The following is a 19,769-nucleotide window of genomic DNA, read 5'->3' as shown; positions in this document are numbered from 1 at the left end:
CTGTGTGTGTCGCCAGGATCAGAAAAGTCATCCCAGGCACACAACATGACAAGAAAACGCTTTGCAGCATTTCTCTTCCCAGGCGGCGGTGGCCATCTTTATGTGTGTGAGACATGCTGGGCGTGTTTATTGGCTGCACACGCATGACCGCCTGCCCCCTTTTGCTGCCCTGGGGCTGTTAGGCATGTATGGAAACATGCGTAACCTCCAACGCCCTTTTAGTGTTCAACACTTATGGCGAGACCAACATACAAACACACACACACACACAGGGCAAAAAAAAAAAGGATTAGCATATGCGAATGACATGATAATCAACACGCGTTCTATATCTTATGATGAATTGCCATCAACAAGACTCGTTAACGCCGTCTCGTGATTTGTGGCGTCAGATGCACATACCTAAGGACAACCACAGACACACACACACAAGCACACAAATGGACACACAGACGCACACACACAGACATGCACTTGCGGCATCTCACTCTCACACACACACACACACACACACACACACACATAAACGCACGCGCACTCTTAGCTTGCTGCTAAGCGAGGAGGCGTGGTGGTGTCAAACAACATCAACGTCAAAGAGGGACATGGTCAAATTGAGCTCAATGGCGCCGCCCTGCTGCACTCACACACGTAGCGTACTTCCTATGACACACACACTGATTATGAAATACGGAAAACATTCTTTGAGACAGTGACAACATTGACAAAAATTAACCAAAGTATAAGTAAAACGAATCCTGGTGGTTGCTTGGTTGCTATTGCTGACACACACACACACACACACACACACGCACGCACGCACACGCAACTTCGCTGACTGGTGGTATGATGTCATTTCCACTTTACACCTACAGGGGAAGCACTGCAGCAAACACAAACCACTTCAATGATGACGTTTGAACGTGTCCTTGTTGGTCTGAGTTGTGTATCATGTGAATGTCATTGTTGGGGCGCGCGCGCGCACACACACGCACACGCACACATACGCAATGTAGCAGTGCCGTGCCGTGAGGTTGATGAGACATCCAGTAATTAGTCACATCCACAGCGCAACAGATCAGCCATACGTTAGAAATGGTTTTTTTCTGTTTTTTTAAATCTGTCAGCATTCATTTTACAATTGCCAGAAAATAACGTTATTTCCAACGATTTAAAGAGCATATTGACAATATTCTTTAACACGATTTAGTCATTTAGTCATCGGATCCACAAGCAAATTTATTTTAGTCACTCTTTGGGTTGAAAAAAAAAACTTTCAATGCAGTTATAATGGGAGTCAGTTAAATGCATTTTTGGGGCGATTTGCGGCAGGGCGATCCTTAATAAGGGCAATCTACTGTGACAAAATCTTACGTTTATATTTAAAACTATTTTATTATCATGCTCAAAGATTTTAAATGCACACACAAGAGTAACAACAAACTTTCCTGTGCAGTCTAGTTTTAACTTGGAAGAATTTGTCTGCACTCAGATCTCATTTGAGGTACAATTAACAAAAAAACGCGTCGTTGTCTTACCATGACTTTTTGTAGATGAAGTTTGCTCCTTTCCGTTTTTTTCTTTCAGCTTCAAGTGTCTCAGTCGAAAAGGGAGATCAATGCCGGGAAGGAAAGGTAGTCCTCGTCCCCAATCAATCAGGTCTTCCACACACTTTTTTTGTGCTCACGTCCACTCCAGTCAGATCAAACTCCTCTCGGCCGAAAAGACGAGAAGCAGTCGGGAAGTTTTGCGGTCTTCCCCACCGTTTTCAATGAGGGCTTCCAAACACTTTTTTTTTTGTGCTCACGTCCACTTCAGTCAGATCAAACTCTTCTCGGTCGAAAAGACGAGAAGCAGTCGGGAAGTTTTGCATTCTTCCCCACCGTTTTCGAGGCCTTTCGGGTCAGCCTTCACACTGCCCAAGTTCAACGAAAGACTCGCGAGCAAGGTGCCTTCGACATCGTAGAAGAAGAACGGCACCGACGTCAACCCGCCGGCTCTCGTACGCCCCCTTCAGTGTGGCTGCACAAACCACCCTCGCGGCACATTGTGGGTAATTGCTAAAAGGACGGCGCCCTCTATAGCCCATCGCAGGGTACACACAGACGAACTCACGTTCACACCTCGGTAACATTGGAATGTGACATAAAACCGGAGGTCCCAGGGGAAATCTACGCAGGCACGGGGAGAACATGCAAACTCCACACGGGAAGGTCTGGATTGGAACCCAACAAGCTCTGAACTGTGAGGCAGATGTAGCCACCACGTGTGCCCACTATGCATAGACGCAAACAGGCACGCGCGAGCGATCCCTTCATCATCGTGAAAAATGGATGGAAGGCCATCATGATCTCAATGAAGCAAAGTGAATTTGAACTCAATTAAATGCCGTGTATCTGTTGTAGCTCACCCTTTCAAAACAAGATGGGCTGCTATAAATAATATAGACTTGGAAAATCAAAACCTTTTTGAGTTGAGGGACAACCTAAGTGGGTCCTGGCGCCCCCTCCTGGCAGAGTGAAACGACAACATAGGGAAAATGTGCTCATTCAGTGAGCAAACGGAAGCATGAGACCATAACATGACGATATCACAAGTGGATGTCACCGATGTTCTTCCAAGTGCCAATAGATGGAAAAAAAATTTCTTCTTATTCCATTCCTTGGTTAGTTGAGAAAAAAAACAGTCGTGGAATCATTTGATATTATAGATGTTAGTTGCAGCCTTGAAATCTTGTTAAGTAATATAATAAAACACAATACATGTCAATACTGTATAAATGTATTTGCAGTATATTCGGCAGTAAAACAAGTTTTTGGCAGTTTTCCGTTCTGGTGAGCTCTGCAGTACCCCAACACCTGTGAACAAAACCATCTGTAGGGGACCAGGCAACCCGACACTTCTATTTCCACATGAAGCACATGGTAGGGGGAGGAAGAAAAAAAAATTATGAAACCACATGACAATGGAACCAGGTGATGCCATTACGAAAGCACACTTTGATTTGGAATCAAATATTGCCGTGAACCAAAACGTGTCTATCGGATGAAGCCTTAATTAAGGTTTATTACCTCTTGCGAGGAATGTTTCGTACTTACAAAATCAATGGCAGTTGATGACAGCAACAATAATGTCATCTTGAAAATCAACATGAAAAATAAAAAAAAGTTTTCAACAAACTTCTGCGGAATGGGAGAATTCCTCAAGAGTTCCGATTGGTCCATCAGGGCACGTACTTTGATGTGCGCTGTCGGCCCAATCATTTGGGGGTGTAATGTCTGTAGTGGTGGGCGGAGCTCCCCGAGGTTCTGTAGTCGGCCCCTCCAAGCCCGGATCCGCCGCCCAGTCCCGGTACACGGAGGCTCACGGGGGCGGCGGAGGGGCGCGTTAAGCCCGGCGCCCCGGCGTAGACCAGACCCCGGTAGGGCCCGTGGATGTGCTGGTGCCGGCGAGCGGTCTCCGGGAGCAACACGGGTTGAGCGTTCCGCCCAGGCGTGTCGAAGGCGAACTCGGGCGGCGGGCTGCTGGGCTTGGAGGGCGTCGATGTCAGCGGGTCCAAGTCCAGCAGCGCGGGCGGCAAAGAGGAACCTTCGACGGCGGGCCTCGGAGGCGGGCCGGTCGAGGGCGAGAGCGCCCCCGTGAGAAGGGGCCGCGTCCAATCATCTTTGAAGATCTGCACGGTCAGCGTGGACACCAGGGGCAGCAGACGATTGGTGACGTGCGCCAGGACCAGCTGCTCGTTGGCGTCCCGCCGGATGCGCACGTGGGCCGAACCCGCCTGAAAACGGAGCGGCCGCGCGACGGCGGTTAGCCACGCGACACAACGCGCTCATCAGCGCCTCATGCGCATCGAGCACCGGTTGTGCTCCTGTCACGTTGCGACATGTCGCAACTGTTCCATGTCATCGTGTGCTCCAGGTTACACGTTGACCATGTTATGACACGTCACGGGTTGTTCCACGCCCCCGCGTGTAACCTTCACACGTTACATGCCATCCGGCATCACGTTTTACTTTCCGTTCCACTTCATTATGTGTGAGGACGCAGGTTTGGTGTTGTCAAACGTGACGTTACAGGACTTTACGCATTGTCACATCATGTGTTACATGTTGCCACGCCTTCCATAAGGTCACGTCATCGTGCGTTACGCATCGCAGATTACATGTGATGGCATGTTGTCGATTCTTGAAAGAAAAAGACAAATGTCTGTTTTCTAATTGACTCAACTAAAAGAATTGAGCCTTTGCGCACACGAGGCCTGGGGGGCATCAGGCAAGCACTCAGGGGTCAAATGAGTCCAGACAGATGCTGTTTGTGTACACACACAGACGTCAAAAACAACGACGCACACCGAGCACCACACACACACACACACACACACACACACACACGCACACGCAAACGCGCGCGGAGGAGAGTGCGCCACCTGCAGGATGTTGGAGCTATTGAGGGTTGACCTTGCAGAAATGTTCCAAATGTACACGTGTGGTGTAGGCAAAAAAAAAAAAGTTACCATGATAACGAGCAACTAAGACGTACGCGACAACTTTCCACCCTTGGACAATTTCACAGGAGAAATTCAAGAGGTAGAAACAAGAATTTTTGAGGAGCGGTTTTCTTTAAAAAAAAATTTTTTAAAGAAAAACAAAGTCCGGGGTCCAAAAAAAAAAAAAGAACAAAAAGGCCGTTCTGCAACACGGCAACCAAACTCAATCGAAAAAGCAGAACGTACCAGCGATCCGAATCCCAGCGTCCAGAAATGTTCGTTGCGAACTTCCAGCACGCCGTCAAGCGTCGACACCTGAACGGATGCAAAGATGAACAGTGAGCCAATCAAGTCTCTCAATCGATTAACGTGAGCGCGCGTGCGAGTGACTGACCTCGCGGAGCAGCTTGTCTAACTGACCAATGACGTGAGAGGGCGTGGTCTGCCGTGAGGAAGTCCCGTCATCAAGCACAACACAAAGTCAGGGAGGCAAAGCTCGATTGGATTCAACGAGAAAAGTGCTAGTAAGACGAACTCAAATAAATGGGGTCATACGCCATACGCACTACAAATGAATACGAACGGGACTGCAAAGACTTTTTTTGTTAGCCACTGCAAGTGACGAGCATAAAGTAAGCGAGGAAAGATGGCAATGACTGAATCTGTTGTTGTTGGGGTTGTGTTACCTGCAGCAGCACTTTGCCACTGTAAACGCTCATGGGGTACATGGTGCCAAAGGTCATGAGGGCGATGGCCACCGCCGACGCCGTGTCCACGCTGTTGTAGTCGCTACACACACACACACACACGCACACACACACACACACACACTTGGCGTCACTAAAGCTCAAGCAGCCGTGAAACGCACACGTAAGGCCAAGTCCTACTTGATCTCGATGAGCATGTAGGTGACGCAGAGGGACAGCGCCCCCGCCAGGTTGATGAGCACAAACGGGTTCATGCGAGGCAGCAACACGCCGCTCAGACCGGGAATCACGCCGCACAAACTGAAACAAACACACGCCAGCGCAAATGTCCGTTTGGAGAGACGGCTTGCTTCGGGATTGCCATCGGGCCGCTTCAAGTCGTCGATCAACGGCAACCCCGAAACGCGGTCGCTCGGAGCTTCACGTGCAACGCAAAGCCTAGCAAGCTCTCCTGAATGATACATTGATTAGGGCGAAGGTTCATATCTCGCTTTCGACACGATATAAAGACAGATTGCGCTTATGTACAAGATATCGGAATGTCTTACGACGTCGTCCAGTTTGACTCTTGTTGGCTTCAGAGGAAAACGACGCCTTTTAGTCGATGACGCCAACTCTTTCAAATCAAGAATCAAACTTTCCCAGTGCACGGACAACACAATGATCGACCAGAATTGGAAAAAAAGGCCGCACGAGGACAGAAAGCCACTTTCCACCCAAGACGGACGGTGAACCCGACCCGGGCTTTTAAAAGGGGGGGGGGGGGGGGAAGCAGCTCGCCAAGCCAGTTTTTCACCGAGTGTCATTCGTAAAGCGAGGCTCCAGTGCACCCTGGAAACAAAAGGCACAACTAAGGTATCTCGGGCTTGCACGTGCCACGCTGCCGTGCTTTTATGTAACCCAGCAAGCGCCCAGACACCCGCAAGGTGATTGGGTGGGTGGGACGCTACATCGCAAGCAGACAGTGAGGCGCATTCTTCCCCGCACGCGCGCGCGTTGTTGGCGAGCCGCTCGTCGTAACAGTGACCTTCGCCTCACACACCGCCGCTGCGCTTAAATAATCTCGCCGAGACCTTTCGAACGCCTGCGGCGCACGAGCGATAGCACGTGTGCGGCGCCAGAAAGTAGGCTGGCGCGTCCCGTTCACTTGGCCTCACTCGGCCAATCGCGGCGACTGCTCGGCGTCTGCTCGCGACCATCGGAGTGATGATGTGAGCAAAGACAAGCCGAGTAAGTCGACCGAGACGACGGCGGGGAGCGTTCGCATATTAGGGATTCATCTGCTACATGAAAATGGACTTGTGGGGGATCGGGGGGGGGGGGGGTGATTAATAGACACACATAAGTTCAAAAAGGTGAGGCGGGCGTTGACAGACTGGATATACTTTTCTCTCTATTCGAAGACGACACATATGATTTGCTTCGAAAGCTCGAACAGAGAGCTGAGGAAATCAACGACACAATCCAAACAATCTCCATTTGGTGTCTCGATTGACTTTAGCGCGTTTCAAAAAGTGGCCGAAACGAAAGCGTTTCAGGGCCGTGTACGGAAAAGTAGCGTCGTCGTTACCTTCTGCTCAGATCTGCGACATGCTCCTGAAGCCAACTGCTGCTGGCCGCTGCAAAACACACAAAAACATTTTGAAAACATTTTCCATCCGCTCTTTTGGTGTTTTTTTGGGGAGGCGTCAGTGCAACTTTTTTGCTCGTTGAAAGGTCGCCTCTTTTGGGAATTTCGTTTTGAATCTCGCAAGAAGATGATGATGATGATACCCAACTCTATTGTCGAGCGAGTTTAAAACGCACAGCAGCAGCAGAGCCCCCGCCAGATGAAGTCAAGAAGTAGACAATCGCCGCCATGTTTGTCAGTCGTGCGCGCGCCGCATCACCTTTAAACTTTGATGATACCGCTCGTCAGCCCCTTAACGGCCCGCCCTGCTTGCTCACTCGCTCCGTGTGTGTGTGTATTACGGAAATGTGTGTAAGGTTGGTGAGGGTGAAAGGGCAAAGCGGTGGTGGTGGAAAGGGGGGGAGGGGGGGTGGTTGTGTTTGTTTTGCCAGGATGAGTAAATCCAAACAAACACGCGAATGGAGTGATTTATTTATGAAGTGTGTGAACAAGGAGAGCGCCGGCCCAGTGTGTTGGCACGTCGCTTCGGCTCGCTCGCCCACCCTCGCCCTCATCCACTCGACCTACTACTACACCACGCCGCCGCCCCCCCCCTCTCCTCCGGGCACCCCCCAAAGCGCAAAACATCCCCACTGTCTGGGACATGGTTGCATAACACACTTTTAGTCTCGCTCCATCTGAGAGAAAGCGGGAGCGGGAGGTTTCATCCCCCCTCCCGTCGCAAAATGTCAGATGTTAAGCGATGTTGCGACTGCTCACAACGCAAGAGTAGACAGCTGATACACACACACACACACACACGTACACGCACACGCACGCATGCATGCACGCACGCTGACCTCATTCATGAGTTCACATTGGTAGGGGCCCTACGGAGAGAGAGAGGGACGAAGGCAGGAGGAAGAAAGGTGAGGTAAGAAAGTGAACGTCTCGCAAACAAAGCGCGGAGCAGAGCGTGAACGAGCATGCCAAATTGGATGCATAAAAAAATAGCAGCTGTAAAAAAAAAATGAATGAAGCCGGTTTCCGCTCTTCGGCGCGTCTGCCGAGTGTGCTGAAACCACGCCCCTCCAACTGTCAATCAAATCGCGCTATTCGAAAAAGGACACGACTTCATCTCGTGCCCGCAACAAAAGCAAAGCCTCCGGCGACTGGAATTTGTCCCACTGGGTCGTCGCGGGGCTTTTCCCCGCTGCGACAACGAGGCGCTCCTTCTAAAGCTGTCAAAGCCCCTCGTCCACACGTTGGCGAGAAGGCGGCCAACGTGGGTATTTGTGGGATTGGGTTTTGTTTTTTTTCCCTACTGAGTTTATGCACTTTTGGATTTGGCCTTTATTCTTCATTTATTTTGTGTGTGTTAGCATATGAAGCTAACGGCGGTAAAGAGATTAGCATCTCAAAAGAACACGTGATGAAACGTTTGTTGACCTGACGATATTATGACCGCGGTGTCACCGTTGAACCTTGGCGACATGATGTCAACCCTCCTCCTCATCATCATCATCATCATCACAATAAACATAATCCAGCGCAACGGCGAAAGTCGAATTGTTCCCCTTTCCCTTGTGAGGCCGAGGATTATTATTCTCATTTAGCAGAAAACGTGCGCGCGCGAGCGCCCACGCCGCGAGCGTTGACGTACCTTGGGACACGCAGGCGAAGGGTTTGTTGCGTACGGACATGAGAGTCAGCAGGTTGAAGAGGAGAGCCACAAACGTGCCCACCAGCAGGCGGCCGCTACAAACAAAAAAATATGTGAGCACATCCAACGCATGGCAAAGTTTGGCGCAAAGTTGCCAAGAAGTTCAGGCCACCCGTTGTGATTTACCGAGGAGAGATTTTTACTTTTTCTTTTTTCACACCATTTGTCACTTTGGTTGCTGCATTTGGAACACGGAATTTGAACCGAGCTCATCCCCTGCTCCCAAATCACAATGATTGGAGGGGCTTTCAGGCTTTTTAGGCCACCCCATAAGAAAAAAAAAAAAAAAATCCCTGTGGGGTTTACGGCACAGACAGGGTGGGGTGGGGGGGGCTTCCGGTTTAAAGTCTCATCCGGCCCAAACGACGATCACCGTCTCTTCGGTGCTGTGTTCGATATTCGGAAACGCAAACACGACGCGGCCTGTGAGCGGCGGTATCTGCGCGTCTGAAAGGGCAAGCGCCAACAGCGCCGCAGCATGACGAGGACGCGCGGGGCCGAATGGAGAACTTGGGACTTCTGTACCCGCTCGTCTCTTCTCGCGCGCGTCGTTGCTCTCTGCGCGAGAAAAGATTAGCGACGGCTTTGAGACGCTTAAACTCAGTGAGCCTTAAACCTGTCTCCTGTGACCAGATTACAGAGCGACCCTCCCCTTGCCCCCATCGAGGCGCGCTTCCCCCCCCCCCCCCCCCCGACCCCCTTCCGCCCTCCCCAAGCCGACATGATTGGACGGTGTGAGAGACGGACAGGTGTCAAAGTGGAGACCCAAACATTCTCCCTTGGTTGCTTGCCTCTAATCTCCTCTGACTCGGTTGTGCGTGTGTGAGATTGTTTGGAGCTGAAGTTTTAGGCTCCTAACTGGATTGTCCGCTGTGATTAGTGGGGCCAAGTGGGCACTTTTATCAGCGTGCGTGCGGACGCTCGCGCGCACAACTGTCAGAAGACGCTAATCCCTTCAAACAACCCTTGAACTCACTTTTACACCAGCAAGCCGCAGACACAATACACGTATCCAGTGGGACGACCGGGGGGGGGGGGCATCCCCGCGGAGGGCTCGCGTCGGTTGGCGTGTGCGTGCGTGCGAGCGAGACAACGTAAGGAAATACTCACGTGTGGACCTCGGGCTGCTCCATGAAGCGCTCGACGCTGGCAAAAGACAAGAGAAAAGTGCCATTAGCGCACGTGCTGCGATGTGATGACGTCAGAGGAGGGTTTTGACTTCGGAGCGGGATCAACGGGAACGAACGAAACGCCTATCTCAAGGCAGCAGCGCTCATTGATTATTTACATTTGAAAAACGCGTATTTTCCTGACTGTTTGGGGGGGCCTGGCGAAAAACAGCGGGTGTCCGGCTTATTGCATAGTCAGTCGTGCAGTTAATTTTTGTCGTTATTACGTGAGTAGGGCTGTTTAAAAACACTCGTCTCTATCATACGTCACATTGCAAAACATGTCGATTTGCACTTTTGAAACAGATGCGAGATTTTATTCGAGGGCCACACCGCCGTGCCGCCCAACTTGCGGTAAAGTGTGTGCGCGAGTGCCAGACAATCGGAGTGATCGAGACGTGACGTAAATAAAAGCGGACAAGGTGCGAACAAACGGGAAGCGCACGAGCGCAAATGCGCATCGACACCCCAAAGACGGCCGCCCGCGCGCGTGCGTGCGCACGCGCTTTGCGTGTCGGGGCCGACTTGTTGACGACACAAAGGCCGTCCTGTCTCGTCTCCTATCAGCTGTCGAATGCGGTCGAAGCACAAAGTGTTCTGGTGTCAGGTAAAGTTGGGAGCTCCCCAGTCTGCAAAAATTGGATTTCTAGCAACATTTACGAGAAGAAAAACTCCCAAGTATGAGTGTCTGAAGAGGCAATTAGAAGAAGAATCTATGCAGGGAGTAAATTAAAAGGATTCAATGTAGAAGGACTCGGGTGTGGGTTTTTACTTTTTATCAGTATTCGAAGCTTTTTGAGGGATCTTTCAAGAACCACAAAAGTTTTGGCTCGGCCTGACCGCAAACACCGCATTGGGGACCAAAAAGCCGGGGCGCCGCCGTACGGCGCCACCGTCGTCGCGACGGAGCCGAATTTGACAGACGCGAGCGATCGACTCATCGCCGGCGGCAACCCGTCGCGTTCCGTTCGACTGACAGAAAATGTGTAGGACTGTGAAAAAGCGAAGAGCGGCATCACGGTGGACGAGCGGTTGGCACGCCTGCCTCGCAGTGCGACCTCAGGCCCTCCCGTGTACCCCAAACATGGACCAGTCCATTGTTGGCCCGCGAGAAGAGAGGACAAACCATCTGCTGAGGCCTCACATCCCAGACTCCGCACCAGCAGGGGGCAGCGTGTCACAGGTGGGCACGAGAGACCAAAACAAAGCAGTTGGACATCTTGGGCTCCCTGATTGGGAGGTACGGACCCGAGCGCGCTCGCTCTCTTGTGTTTCTCCACTCAGTTAAGCAAACTCTCGGGTTTTAACGAGCTCCTGCCCCCGCGAGCCCACCCAGCCAGTCAAAGATGACAACTTTAAAGAGGCACAGTGGGGAACAGTACACTGCGTCTACAGCTAAGCCTGAAGGGGGGTGGGGGGTCACGCCAAGGTCAGCTTAACTATTTCGGGCCGGGCTGTTGCTTTGCGAGTGGGCCACTCGATGGGAGTCTTGGCGTCTGAAAGAAAAGACTCCTCAAGTTGACCAACAGCGGTTTGACCACTTTGGGGTCAAACCGCGGGATGGACCCGATGAACGCGTAGGCCCCGCTACTCCATCGCCGCCTTGCAACGTTCGTCGCGATGCTACGAGGTGAAACGCTCAACTCGACCGTGTCAAGGTCGTCTCGTGAGCCGCGGCGGAGCCGCAAACGGAGACAGCCGTTGGACCCAGTGAGGATGGGGTCCAATTGTTCTGTCTGGGTGCCGAGGTGTGGGGAAGGAGGCGGGGGTGGGGGTGGGGGTGGGGGGTTCACCCCGTGTGAGGGCAATGATGCAAGAAGACAGTTGGACAAATGTTTGGTGTTGTTGTGGAAATACAAAATAATTGAAATTTTAATGAAGAAAGACAGAGTGACGGCGAGATGAACAAAGACGTGTGAGCGACTTCAAGTCATCACAAACGCCTCATGATACTTACACTCGGGCTGTGTGTGTGTGTGTGTGTGTGTGTGTGTGTGTGTGTGTGTGTGTGTGTGCGTGCGCTGCAGACACACCTCTCCTTGAGGATGAACAAGGCTCCCAGCTGGACCAGCACAGTGGACGCAAAAACGGCCAAAACCTCCAGACGGTCAAACCTGAACGCAAGCAGGTCACATGGTCAAAAGCAGTGACAAGCCCCGCCTACTGACTGATGGTTAAAAACATGTACACATCTGTGTACACAAAGATACTCAGACGTGCACGCAAAAAACACACTGAACACCACCCAACTCACAGGAAAACACAAACATCAAATATGCACAGCGAGAGCAAAAGCGACACATGCTCGTTGTCTGGACGTTTGCGCCACTGAGCTGCTCCAGTCGACGTACGTCGAGAGGGGCCCAGTGAAGATGAAAAGATTTCCACTTGATACACCCCTCTTACACACCTCCGGTTCAGACCAGTTCACCCCCTCTCAGCTTACTTTGGCAAAACAACAAGCAACATCTTTCCAGATTTTCCGATCAATGATACCGACCACGCCAATGAATCAAAGGCACTCAAATTACGTTGGGGCATTTTCCGCGTTGTCAATTTGCAATCAGGTTGCACTGACTGTTTGGGAATAAAGTGTAAAAAAATATATATATTTCAGAGTAATCGATGAACCGGAAAAATAATTGATAGAACCATCAATGATTGAACTAATTGCGAGTTGCAGCCCAACTGCATTTGAGCGGGGCTTGCGACGATGGCGTGCGTTTTGCCCGTTTGCCGCACTCACCCGAAGGAGAAGACCTGGCTGGGCTTCTTCATGCTCACCCAGGAGCTGATCAGACACGTGACCAAACTACAAGACAAAGAATGAAATTGGATCTGAATGAAGAGCAAGATCGACCTGGAAGCGGCTGATCGGAAGACGCCGCCGCCGTTGCCGATGATGACGTCACGATCGGGCTCACCTGAAGAGCTCGAAGATGGTCAGGTAGGTGTAGGCTGTCAGAGCTGAAACACAAAACGTGTGTCATGTTATTCAAATGATCTTCTGGTACTCAACCCCCCCCCCCCAAAAAAAAATCTAGTGGCGTCTTGAAAAACGAGTGACTGCAGACAGAGAAAAGAGGATTTGAGTATTTGCAGTCGCAAGTGTGGCCATTTGTGTTGGCACCTTTCCCAACTGACTGCGAGCGACTCAGTGGATCAAGATGGCGCCGATACGAGCGGCTGCCTCGGTTCTGCGCTCCCGAGTGAGTCTTTTCTTTGTTTTTGTCGTTGTCGTTGCAATGGTTACCCTGACATGACGCAAAGTCTTTCAAAACGTATTTGTCGCGTCTTTGTTGTGCATAGTTGCTCGTTCTCGCAATGCTAGTGTAGCCGATGAGACAAACTCCTTGTGCGTTTTTCATACTTGGCCAATGACGAGGATTCTGATTCAAACGTTCAACCCCGCTCGATGACCTCATCAGCAGTCAAACAAGCAACCAATCAGAGGGCTTGTGTTCCTCAAATGTCATATGGCCGCTCATACTCGCCGTCTTGTTACTTTCCTGTCTTTTTACTTGCCCGGTCGCCTGCCTGCCCGTCCGCCTGCCTGTCTGTCTGTTTGTCCGACTGGCCTCACGGGCAGCTCGCAGTAATCGGACGCAGCGTCGGGGGATGAGGAGAGCAGATTAGAGCGGCTTTGTGCCGAGAGGAACATTTTGTTTCCCCAGCGCCGGCGTCCGTGTTGGCCAACCTGACGGCGCGTAATCCTGACAGAGCGAGACCCACTGAGACCGGTCAATCAATCACTCGCAGACGGACGCACTGGACGAACTGAGATGGACGCAGCCACAGAGCGGGGAGAGGGAGACAGATGGAGGCAGACGGCACTGTGACGGAGGCCGGCCAGACAGACAGACGGGTCAGCGGACAGATAGACCTGCAGTGACACCCAGAGGATCTCTCGCTCTCACACACACACACACACACACAGACACACGCACACACACACACACACACACACACACACACACACACACACACACACACAGACGCACGCACACACGGTCGCTAAGCAGACAAAAGAAGAGAAAAAACATGAAGAATATTTGCTCTCGTGAGCTAAAAAGAAAGTCATGGTGACGGAGATGACAGACGGAGAACAATCAGGACGACAGAAGAAAGCTGGAGGAAGCAGGAAGGAAGGATAAATGGATGAGGGAAATATGAGCAGCAGGGATGAATATTTAATGATGTGCACGTGCACACGAGCCGCCATCACACGCGCACGTGCCAGTGAACTTTTGGGCTTTGGTTCCCGGCCTGCGTCAAGTCGAATAAAAGCCGGAAGGGGCGAAGGACGACATGTGCTGAAAATATTTGCGCTTCTCTTTTCACAAGAAAGAAGTCAACTTCGCTCCACGTGACTTTAGCCACTTCAAAATGGAATCCAGGCACCTCCAAAATGACTTTGCGGTCATTTATTCTGATTTGTAATACGCGGCGGGTTTGTGTCCACCAAAGTGTTGCTTGTTGTTCGTCGTTGGGTCGGGGTCACTGCCATCATACGGTGCTCGGATTGTAATTTCCTTCAAAACAACTACAACAAATATCTGGGTGAAGGCTTACAAAACAAACATTACAAAAACAAAACAAACAAAAAAAAAAACTGAATGGAGTCACAGTAGTGCAGGAAGTAAAGTTGATCCAGTACCTGGAAGCCTTGTTGTTGTTATTTTGGTGACGCGCACACACCCGCACACACACACACACACACACACACACACACACACACACACACACACACACACACACACACACTTTGAAATGGGAGATGGATATGCTCAGCCCAGCCAATAAGTGCTTAGTTGTCACTGGTTCCGGTAAACAGTAAACTGAGAGCACGCACGGCAAGTGGCCGGCGTACCTTGCAGACATAAAGTAAAAGCTTCAATCGAACACGTGATCAATTGCACGTAGGCCAACCCGCCCGCTGGGACGAGTGCACTTTGCCACCGTGTCGCTAATCGGCAGCATTTTAATTCCCGCGCTCTTTCTACTTCAGCTTGACCGCGAGATCACAAACATTCAATCCACACACACACACGCACGCACACACGCGCACGTAGACGCGGTGGCTGGTGCGGTCGCGTTCCGAGCAGATGAGAAACAATACGTCGGCGGCGTCAATAAGAAAGCGGCCATTTAACGTCTCGAATCTCCACTGGTGGGATTTGCGCGGCAGCCGGCGGAGACACCTTAAACCCGGGCTGATACCAAATCAATGACACTCGATCCTCACCGACAAAAGTGCAAACAATCGTTTGTTGGCTGGCGGCGGAGGTTGTTGCGACATCCGCGCAGTCGTCTTGATGCGGTGGAGACGTCACGCTCAAAAGGGCGCCCCCTTCTGCTCACTAAACTGGCATTCGAGTGGACTGGATTTTCTGCCGCATTTCCCTTGTCGTTTATTGGGTCTTGGTTCATGATTACAACAAAAGCAAACATTCTTCTAACACTTTCAACCCAATAATTGTTTTCCCTTCAATTGATTATCGGGTGATCGGGTGCGGGAGGGCTAATCAAAGCACCACCCAGCCCACTTTTGACACGGTGCGTCTGCCTTGAGCCGATGAGGGCGAGTCATGTTGTCGGGAGAAAGTCAAGCAAAATCAAAACCCGCTTTCATGGTCATCCCTGAACCTTCACTCGATAAAATATCAAACTTCATCTCTGTCCCAGTGGACCATCCAGCTTTTCCCTTGCCGTGTGTGTATGTGTGTGTGTGTGTGTGTGTGCGCGCGTGCTTGAAGAAAAGGGACTGACTGTGGACACTTGATGCTGAGCGAGAGCTCACTGTCGGGGTGTGTTTGGAGGACAGATGAAGGTGAGAGACAACAACAAGAGATGCCACACGCATGCGTACACACACACACACACACACACACACACACACACACACACAAACACACAGGTGTGGGTGTAAGTGACACAAAGAGGCAACTGCGTCTGTTTGTCAGCATGGACAAGATGGACACAAATGTACCTAAACTGTCTACTTCCTCGTGTGTGTGTGTGTGTGTGTGTGCAGTCAAAAAGCTGCTGTCTTGGAAAAGACTGAAAGATGATATTGCTGGTGACTGCACAATTTGATACGGGATCACGAGCCAGCCAGCGCGCGCGCACACACACACACACACACATACAGACACACGGAGACACACGCAGTTTTGTATGGTCATCATCAGCTTGAGTTTCAGCAACCATGCAACAACAACAACTCTGCTCGAGCAGCACTTTGACACATTCGCAGCCACGGTCACATGGGCAAACAGGAAATGAGATCACAGGTCGTGAGTGTGCAGCAGTCTGATCATCTGTACGGGTGCGTTTCATACCCATGCTGTTGGTGGAGCTGCACCACACGAGCAGACAGCCGGTGCACATCAGGTTGAGGAAACCAAACAGCAGAATCCTCCATGACTACGACACACAAAAACAAACGTTTCACACGTGCATTCTTGTGCACTTCCAATCCAACAGACAGACAGACACACACACACACACACACACACACACACGGATTGACATGTTACAAAAGCATTGACGCATCTTCATTGGCAAAGGAAAGAACGCAGGAGAAGAAACGGCACTTGCCGTTATGTGTTCGCTTATGTTATTTTATGTTCAATGTTGTGGAAATCAACATTGAAGGGCATCGTGCCAAAATCTATTTTGTCACAAATATCACTCATCTGCAGACATTCTTTTATTAGTAAGTCGAGTCATCTGCGGATTTTTTTTCCCCTATAAATATCAGAATCAGCCTAAGGGAAAGAAGGAAAAAAAAAACCTTTTGCTTGGGCCCAACTGTAAATTTCGCAGCATCTCTTCAAATAATTCAGTGGTGGCCCAATGCGGTGCGGTACGGCACGGTGTCGACTACAAAAATCTGCAACAAGCAATCGCTTCAAAATGCCAAGACGAGGAGGGGCCACAAACACACACAGGACGCAGCACAAACGCTGAGTGCTTTTCTGTGTCAGACGTACCAGAAACAACTCCGTGTGTGTGTGTGTGTGTGTGTGTGTGTGTGCGCGCGCGCCTGTCAGATGGAGTGTGCTTTATAGTGCGCTGTGAAATCCACAATTACGCTCTGTGCTGTGTTATGACAGCGCTCAGGCGTCTGTTGACAGCACTAGCTGGACACGCGCGCGTGTGCGTGTGTGCGCGTTAGTGGGCAAACAGTGGCGAGCTCAGACCAAAGGCTTCCCTGCCCCCCCCCCCTTCTTCATGTCGCGTCTGCTCGCAGGAAGCGCCGGGTAAGGCAACACTGTACCGCCTCCTTCTGGTCAGCCACATGTACTGCGCCAGGGAAAAATGCTGACTGACAGGATTTTGTTTCATAAAAATTACACCCCATGCGTCAGGGTCTGTGTCTGTATCAAAAGTATTTGTAAGAACGGTGCTTGGCATTGGTGAATACTTAAGTGTGAATACTCTCCCCAAGAAATAAAATTCATTAAAATGGTATTGAACATCAGTAAAAGCATCCCATGTCCTACTGCTGATTGCAAGAATTCACCATTCAACAAACAACAAGTGTACAAATGTACTGCAGCCAAATTTAAACATTTCCATCAAGAGAGGAACATGAACTAAAGCCTGAACGCGTCCACTCTGACACCTTTCAACATTATTTATTTTTACATCAAGCAGCTTGTCCGCGAATATGAAACACAAACTCGAGAGACGCCATAAACAATTACCATCAAGTGGGCAAAAACGTCAAACGTGCATGAGAGCACAAACACACGCTAACCCGCATCGAAATAAGCTGTCAATCACATGAGTCATGTGACTTTGCTGCCAAACAGGATTACAGATTACCCAACATGTTTAACCACAATCACGAGATAAACACAACATGATTGACTATTCATTATCATCTCATTTACAAACACACACACACACACACTCACCCGTCTGTCAGACGTGACCAATCGCAATTCTTGCATGAGTTTTCCAGGTAAAGACCTGTGGGTCTTCCTGAAGGGATGGATCGTGCCCTGCAGGAGGTAAACATGGCATTATTATATGCATGACATGATATTCATGTTGCATTCCATACATTCCTATCATAAGGGGAGAAGGGGGCGGGGTAAGGCAAGCGGGAAGCATGACTTGCCCTACATTGCCACCTAGAGGGTTGTTTGCGAAGTGTGCATAGCAAAACGGGGGAGCAAAATGCTTTGGACTGGTTGGACTTGAAAGATGATGTTGAAGGTCAACTCCAAGTGTTATTTGAAAGATGCCAAATGAACAAGAAAATTAAAGCGGAATACCATCCGAGCACATAACTTTATAAATACAGAAGGAGCAAGTCGCCAACGTCGGGCCAAATCCTCCCTCCTCTGTCCAAACTTGACGGAGTTGGATTGTTTTTCACAAATTGAGACGAAATGGTCAGTCCCTATGAGGAGGATCAGTAGGTTTGCTCCTTTTGACCAGGGCATGTTAACGGATCCAGAAATAGGCCATATATTGAAGGGGGAGGTTCTTGAGAAGTGATTCTTACAGCAACTTGTAAGAAATAGGACAAAAGCACTCACCAGGACATACGTGTCATGTTTCTTCTTGTGCATTGAGGGCATTTCTGAGGACACACGACACAACATGAACATCAGCACAAGGAATCGTGTACATTTCTCAGGAGGAAGAACTTATTTTACAAAGAAAACCAATCTCTTTTGATTTTTTTTTTGTACAAGTTGGAGGACATGATTTCGAGTCCCACTGAGGGCAAGAAACTAGTTGAGGTCGTAGCGAGGTTTCTTGGCGAGTTGCTCTTGAACAAGACATCGTCGTCACCACCCAAGCTCAAGTGGTGCAGTACGAGAAAAGAAGCAAATGCCGGGGTGAAAAAAAATAACTTGCGGAGGGGAGTTTGTTTTTTGGTGGGGTGAAATTTCATTTCAAGGGCATGGACTTTACGACAAAATATGCTGTATGCACATACACGCTCATGACCATGACAATTCTGTCTTGACCCAGATAGTAAAGTTCCATTTAAAAGACCTTTTTAGAAGATTCATTTGATCAGCTTGTGTATCTAACAATGCAAACGGACAGCCTCGGCCGTCACTTTTTTTCATTAAAAAATGTGCTCGCTTTCAAAGAGTTGAGCCAAATAGCGGATGTTTCAATAGTGTCATTCAATGGAAACTTGGCGTCGTTAGCATGTAGCCTGTTAGCATAACAAACCGTGTTCGCTGACGTTGATGACGTCCACCGCAACCATGTCCGGTTTGTCCAGCGGGCCCACCTTTCGCTCCGTCACGCCGGTCGGAACCACATCGGGCTTGGGCCCCAATTTTCTGGGGTAATAGTCGGCAGCACTGAGGTAGGACGTCGCCGCCTCGGACGTGGACAGCAGCAGCGAGTCCATCGAGGCCATCGCTGAGCGCGTCAGATCCTCCTTCGCCTCCTTCTTCCTTTTCCTTTTCTTCTTCGTTTGTCTCATTGAAGGCGAGGCAGACCTAAGCGCCATCTTGTTATGCTTCCCCCTGCAGGACAATCCAGAACTCCTTGGGCATTGTCCAAATGGTACGTCCGTTTGTACTGGTTTAACTAACGTAACTCGTTTAAAAAATATTTTTTTTAAATTTAGACCAGTGTATTTATTTGTTTCTATTATTTGTAAAATGACCCATTAACAAACCGTCTTTTCTCTCGATATTGACAACCGTCGTGTTTTTGTTCACGTTCTTTCTGATTGGCTTGCAGAATTCTTACCATTGTGCGGCGTACATTCTGATAAAAGTGGAACTTGCTTACAAGTGCTTCCAGCTGTTTTAGCCTCCAAGTCCTCAACAAGATGGATTGTATGAGTGGCGGTGTGCTTACGGAGCAACATGCGAGGGGCCCCTTGCCTGTCAGGGGGCCTCCTTCCGGCCCCGAAACGGCAAGTAGAGGGAAAGAGAGCAAAGGCAGAAGCAAAACATGCGCGCGCGCGCGCGCGCGCACTCACACACGCACAGATAAAGGAGGAAGGAAAAAAATGCAATTTCGTAAAAATGTACTTGCTCTTTTGGTCTTTCTCTCGGAGCACTGCCATGCTATGCGTGTGGAGGCG

At 50.1% G+C, this 19,769-nt stretch overlaps 1 protein-coding gene across 1 annotated transcript; it reads right to left on the bottom strand.

The window, feature by feature from the left end:
- Nucleotides 1–3,036: 3,036 nt before the first annotated feature.
- On the bottom strand, nucleotides 3,037–19,768 carry slc30a6 (solute carrier family 30 member 6). Its single transcript, XM_086121330.1, has 15 exons — nucleotides 18,899–19,768; nucleotides 18,247–18,290; nucleotides 17,617–17,703; nucleotides 16,033–16,117; nucleotides 12,616–12,658; nucleotides 12,438–12,503; nucleotides 11,725–11,805; nucleotides 9,633–9,668; nucleotides 8,463–8,557; nucleotides 6,761–6,809; nucleotides 5,371–5,490; nucleotides 5,170–5,272; nucleotides 4,878–4,925; nucleotides 4,730–4,798; nucleotides 3,037–3,775 (listed from the first exon to the last, which is right to left on the bottom strand). Exons 1-15 carry the CDS (start codon nucleotides 19,182–19,184, stop codon nucleotides 3,257–3,259), a joined length of 1,731 nt encoding a protein of 576 aa, XP_085977456.1. The 5' UTR covers nucleotides 19,185–19,768; the 3' UTR covers nucleotides 3,037–3,256.
- Nucleotide 19,769: the final 1 nt, after the last annotated feature.

Source organism: Hippocampus guttulatus, chromosome 10 (assembly GCF_054856545.1).
Source record: "Hippocampus guttulatus isolate MCC_2025c chromosome 10, RoL_Hgut_1.0, whole genome shotgun sequence".
In the NCBI taxonomy this organism is placed as follows: Eukaryota; Metazoa; Chordata; class Actinopteri; order Syngnathiformes; family Syngnathidae; genus Hippocampus; species Hippocampus guttulatus.
This window is presented reverse-complemented; position numbering and strand designations above follow the sequence as displayed.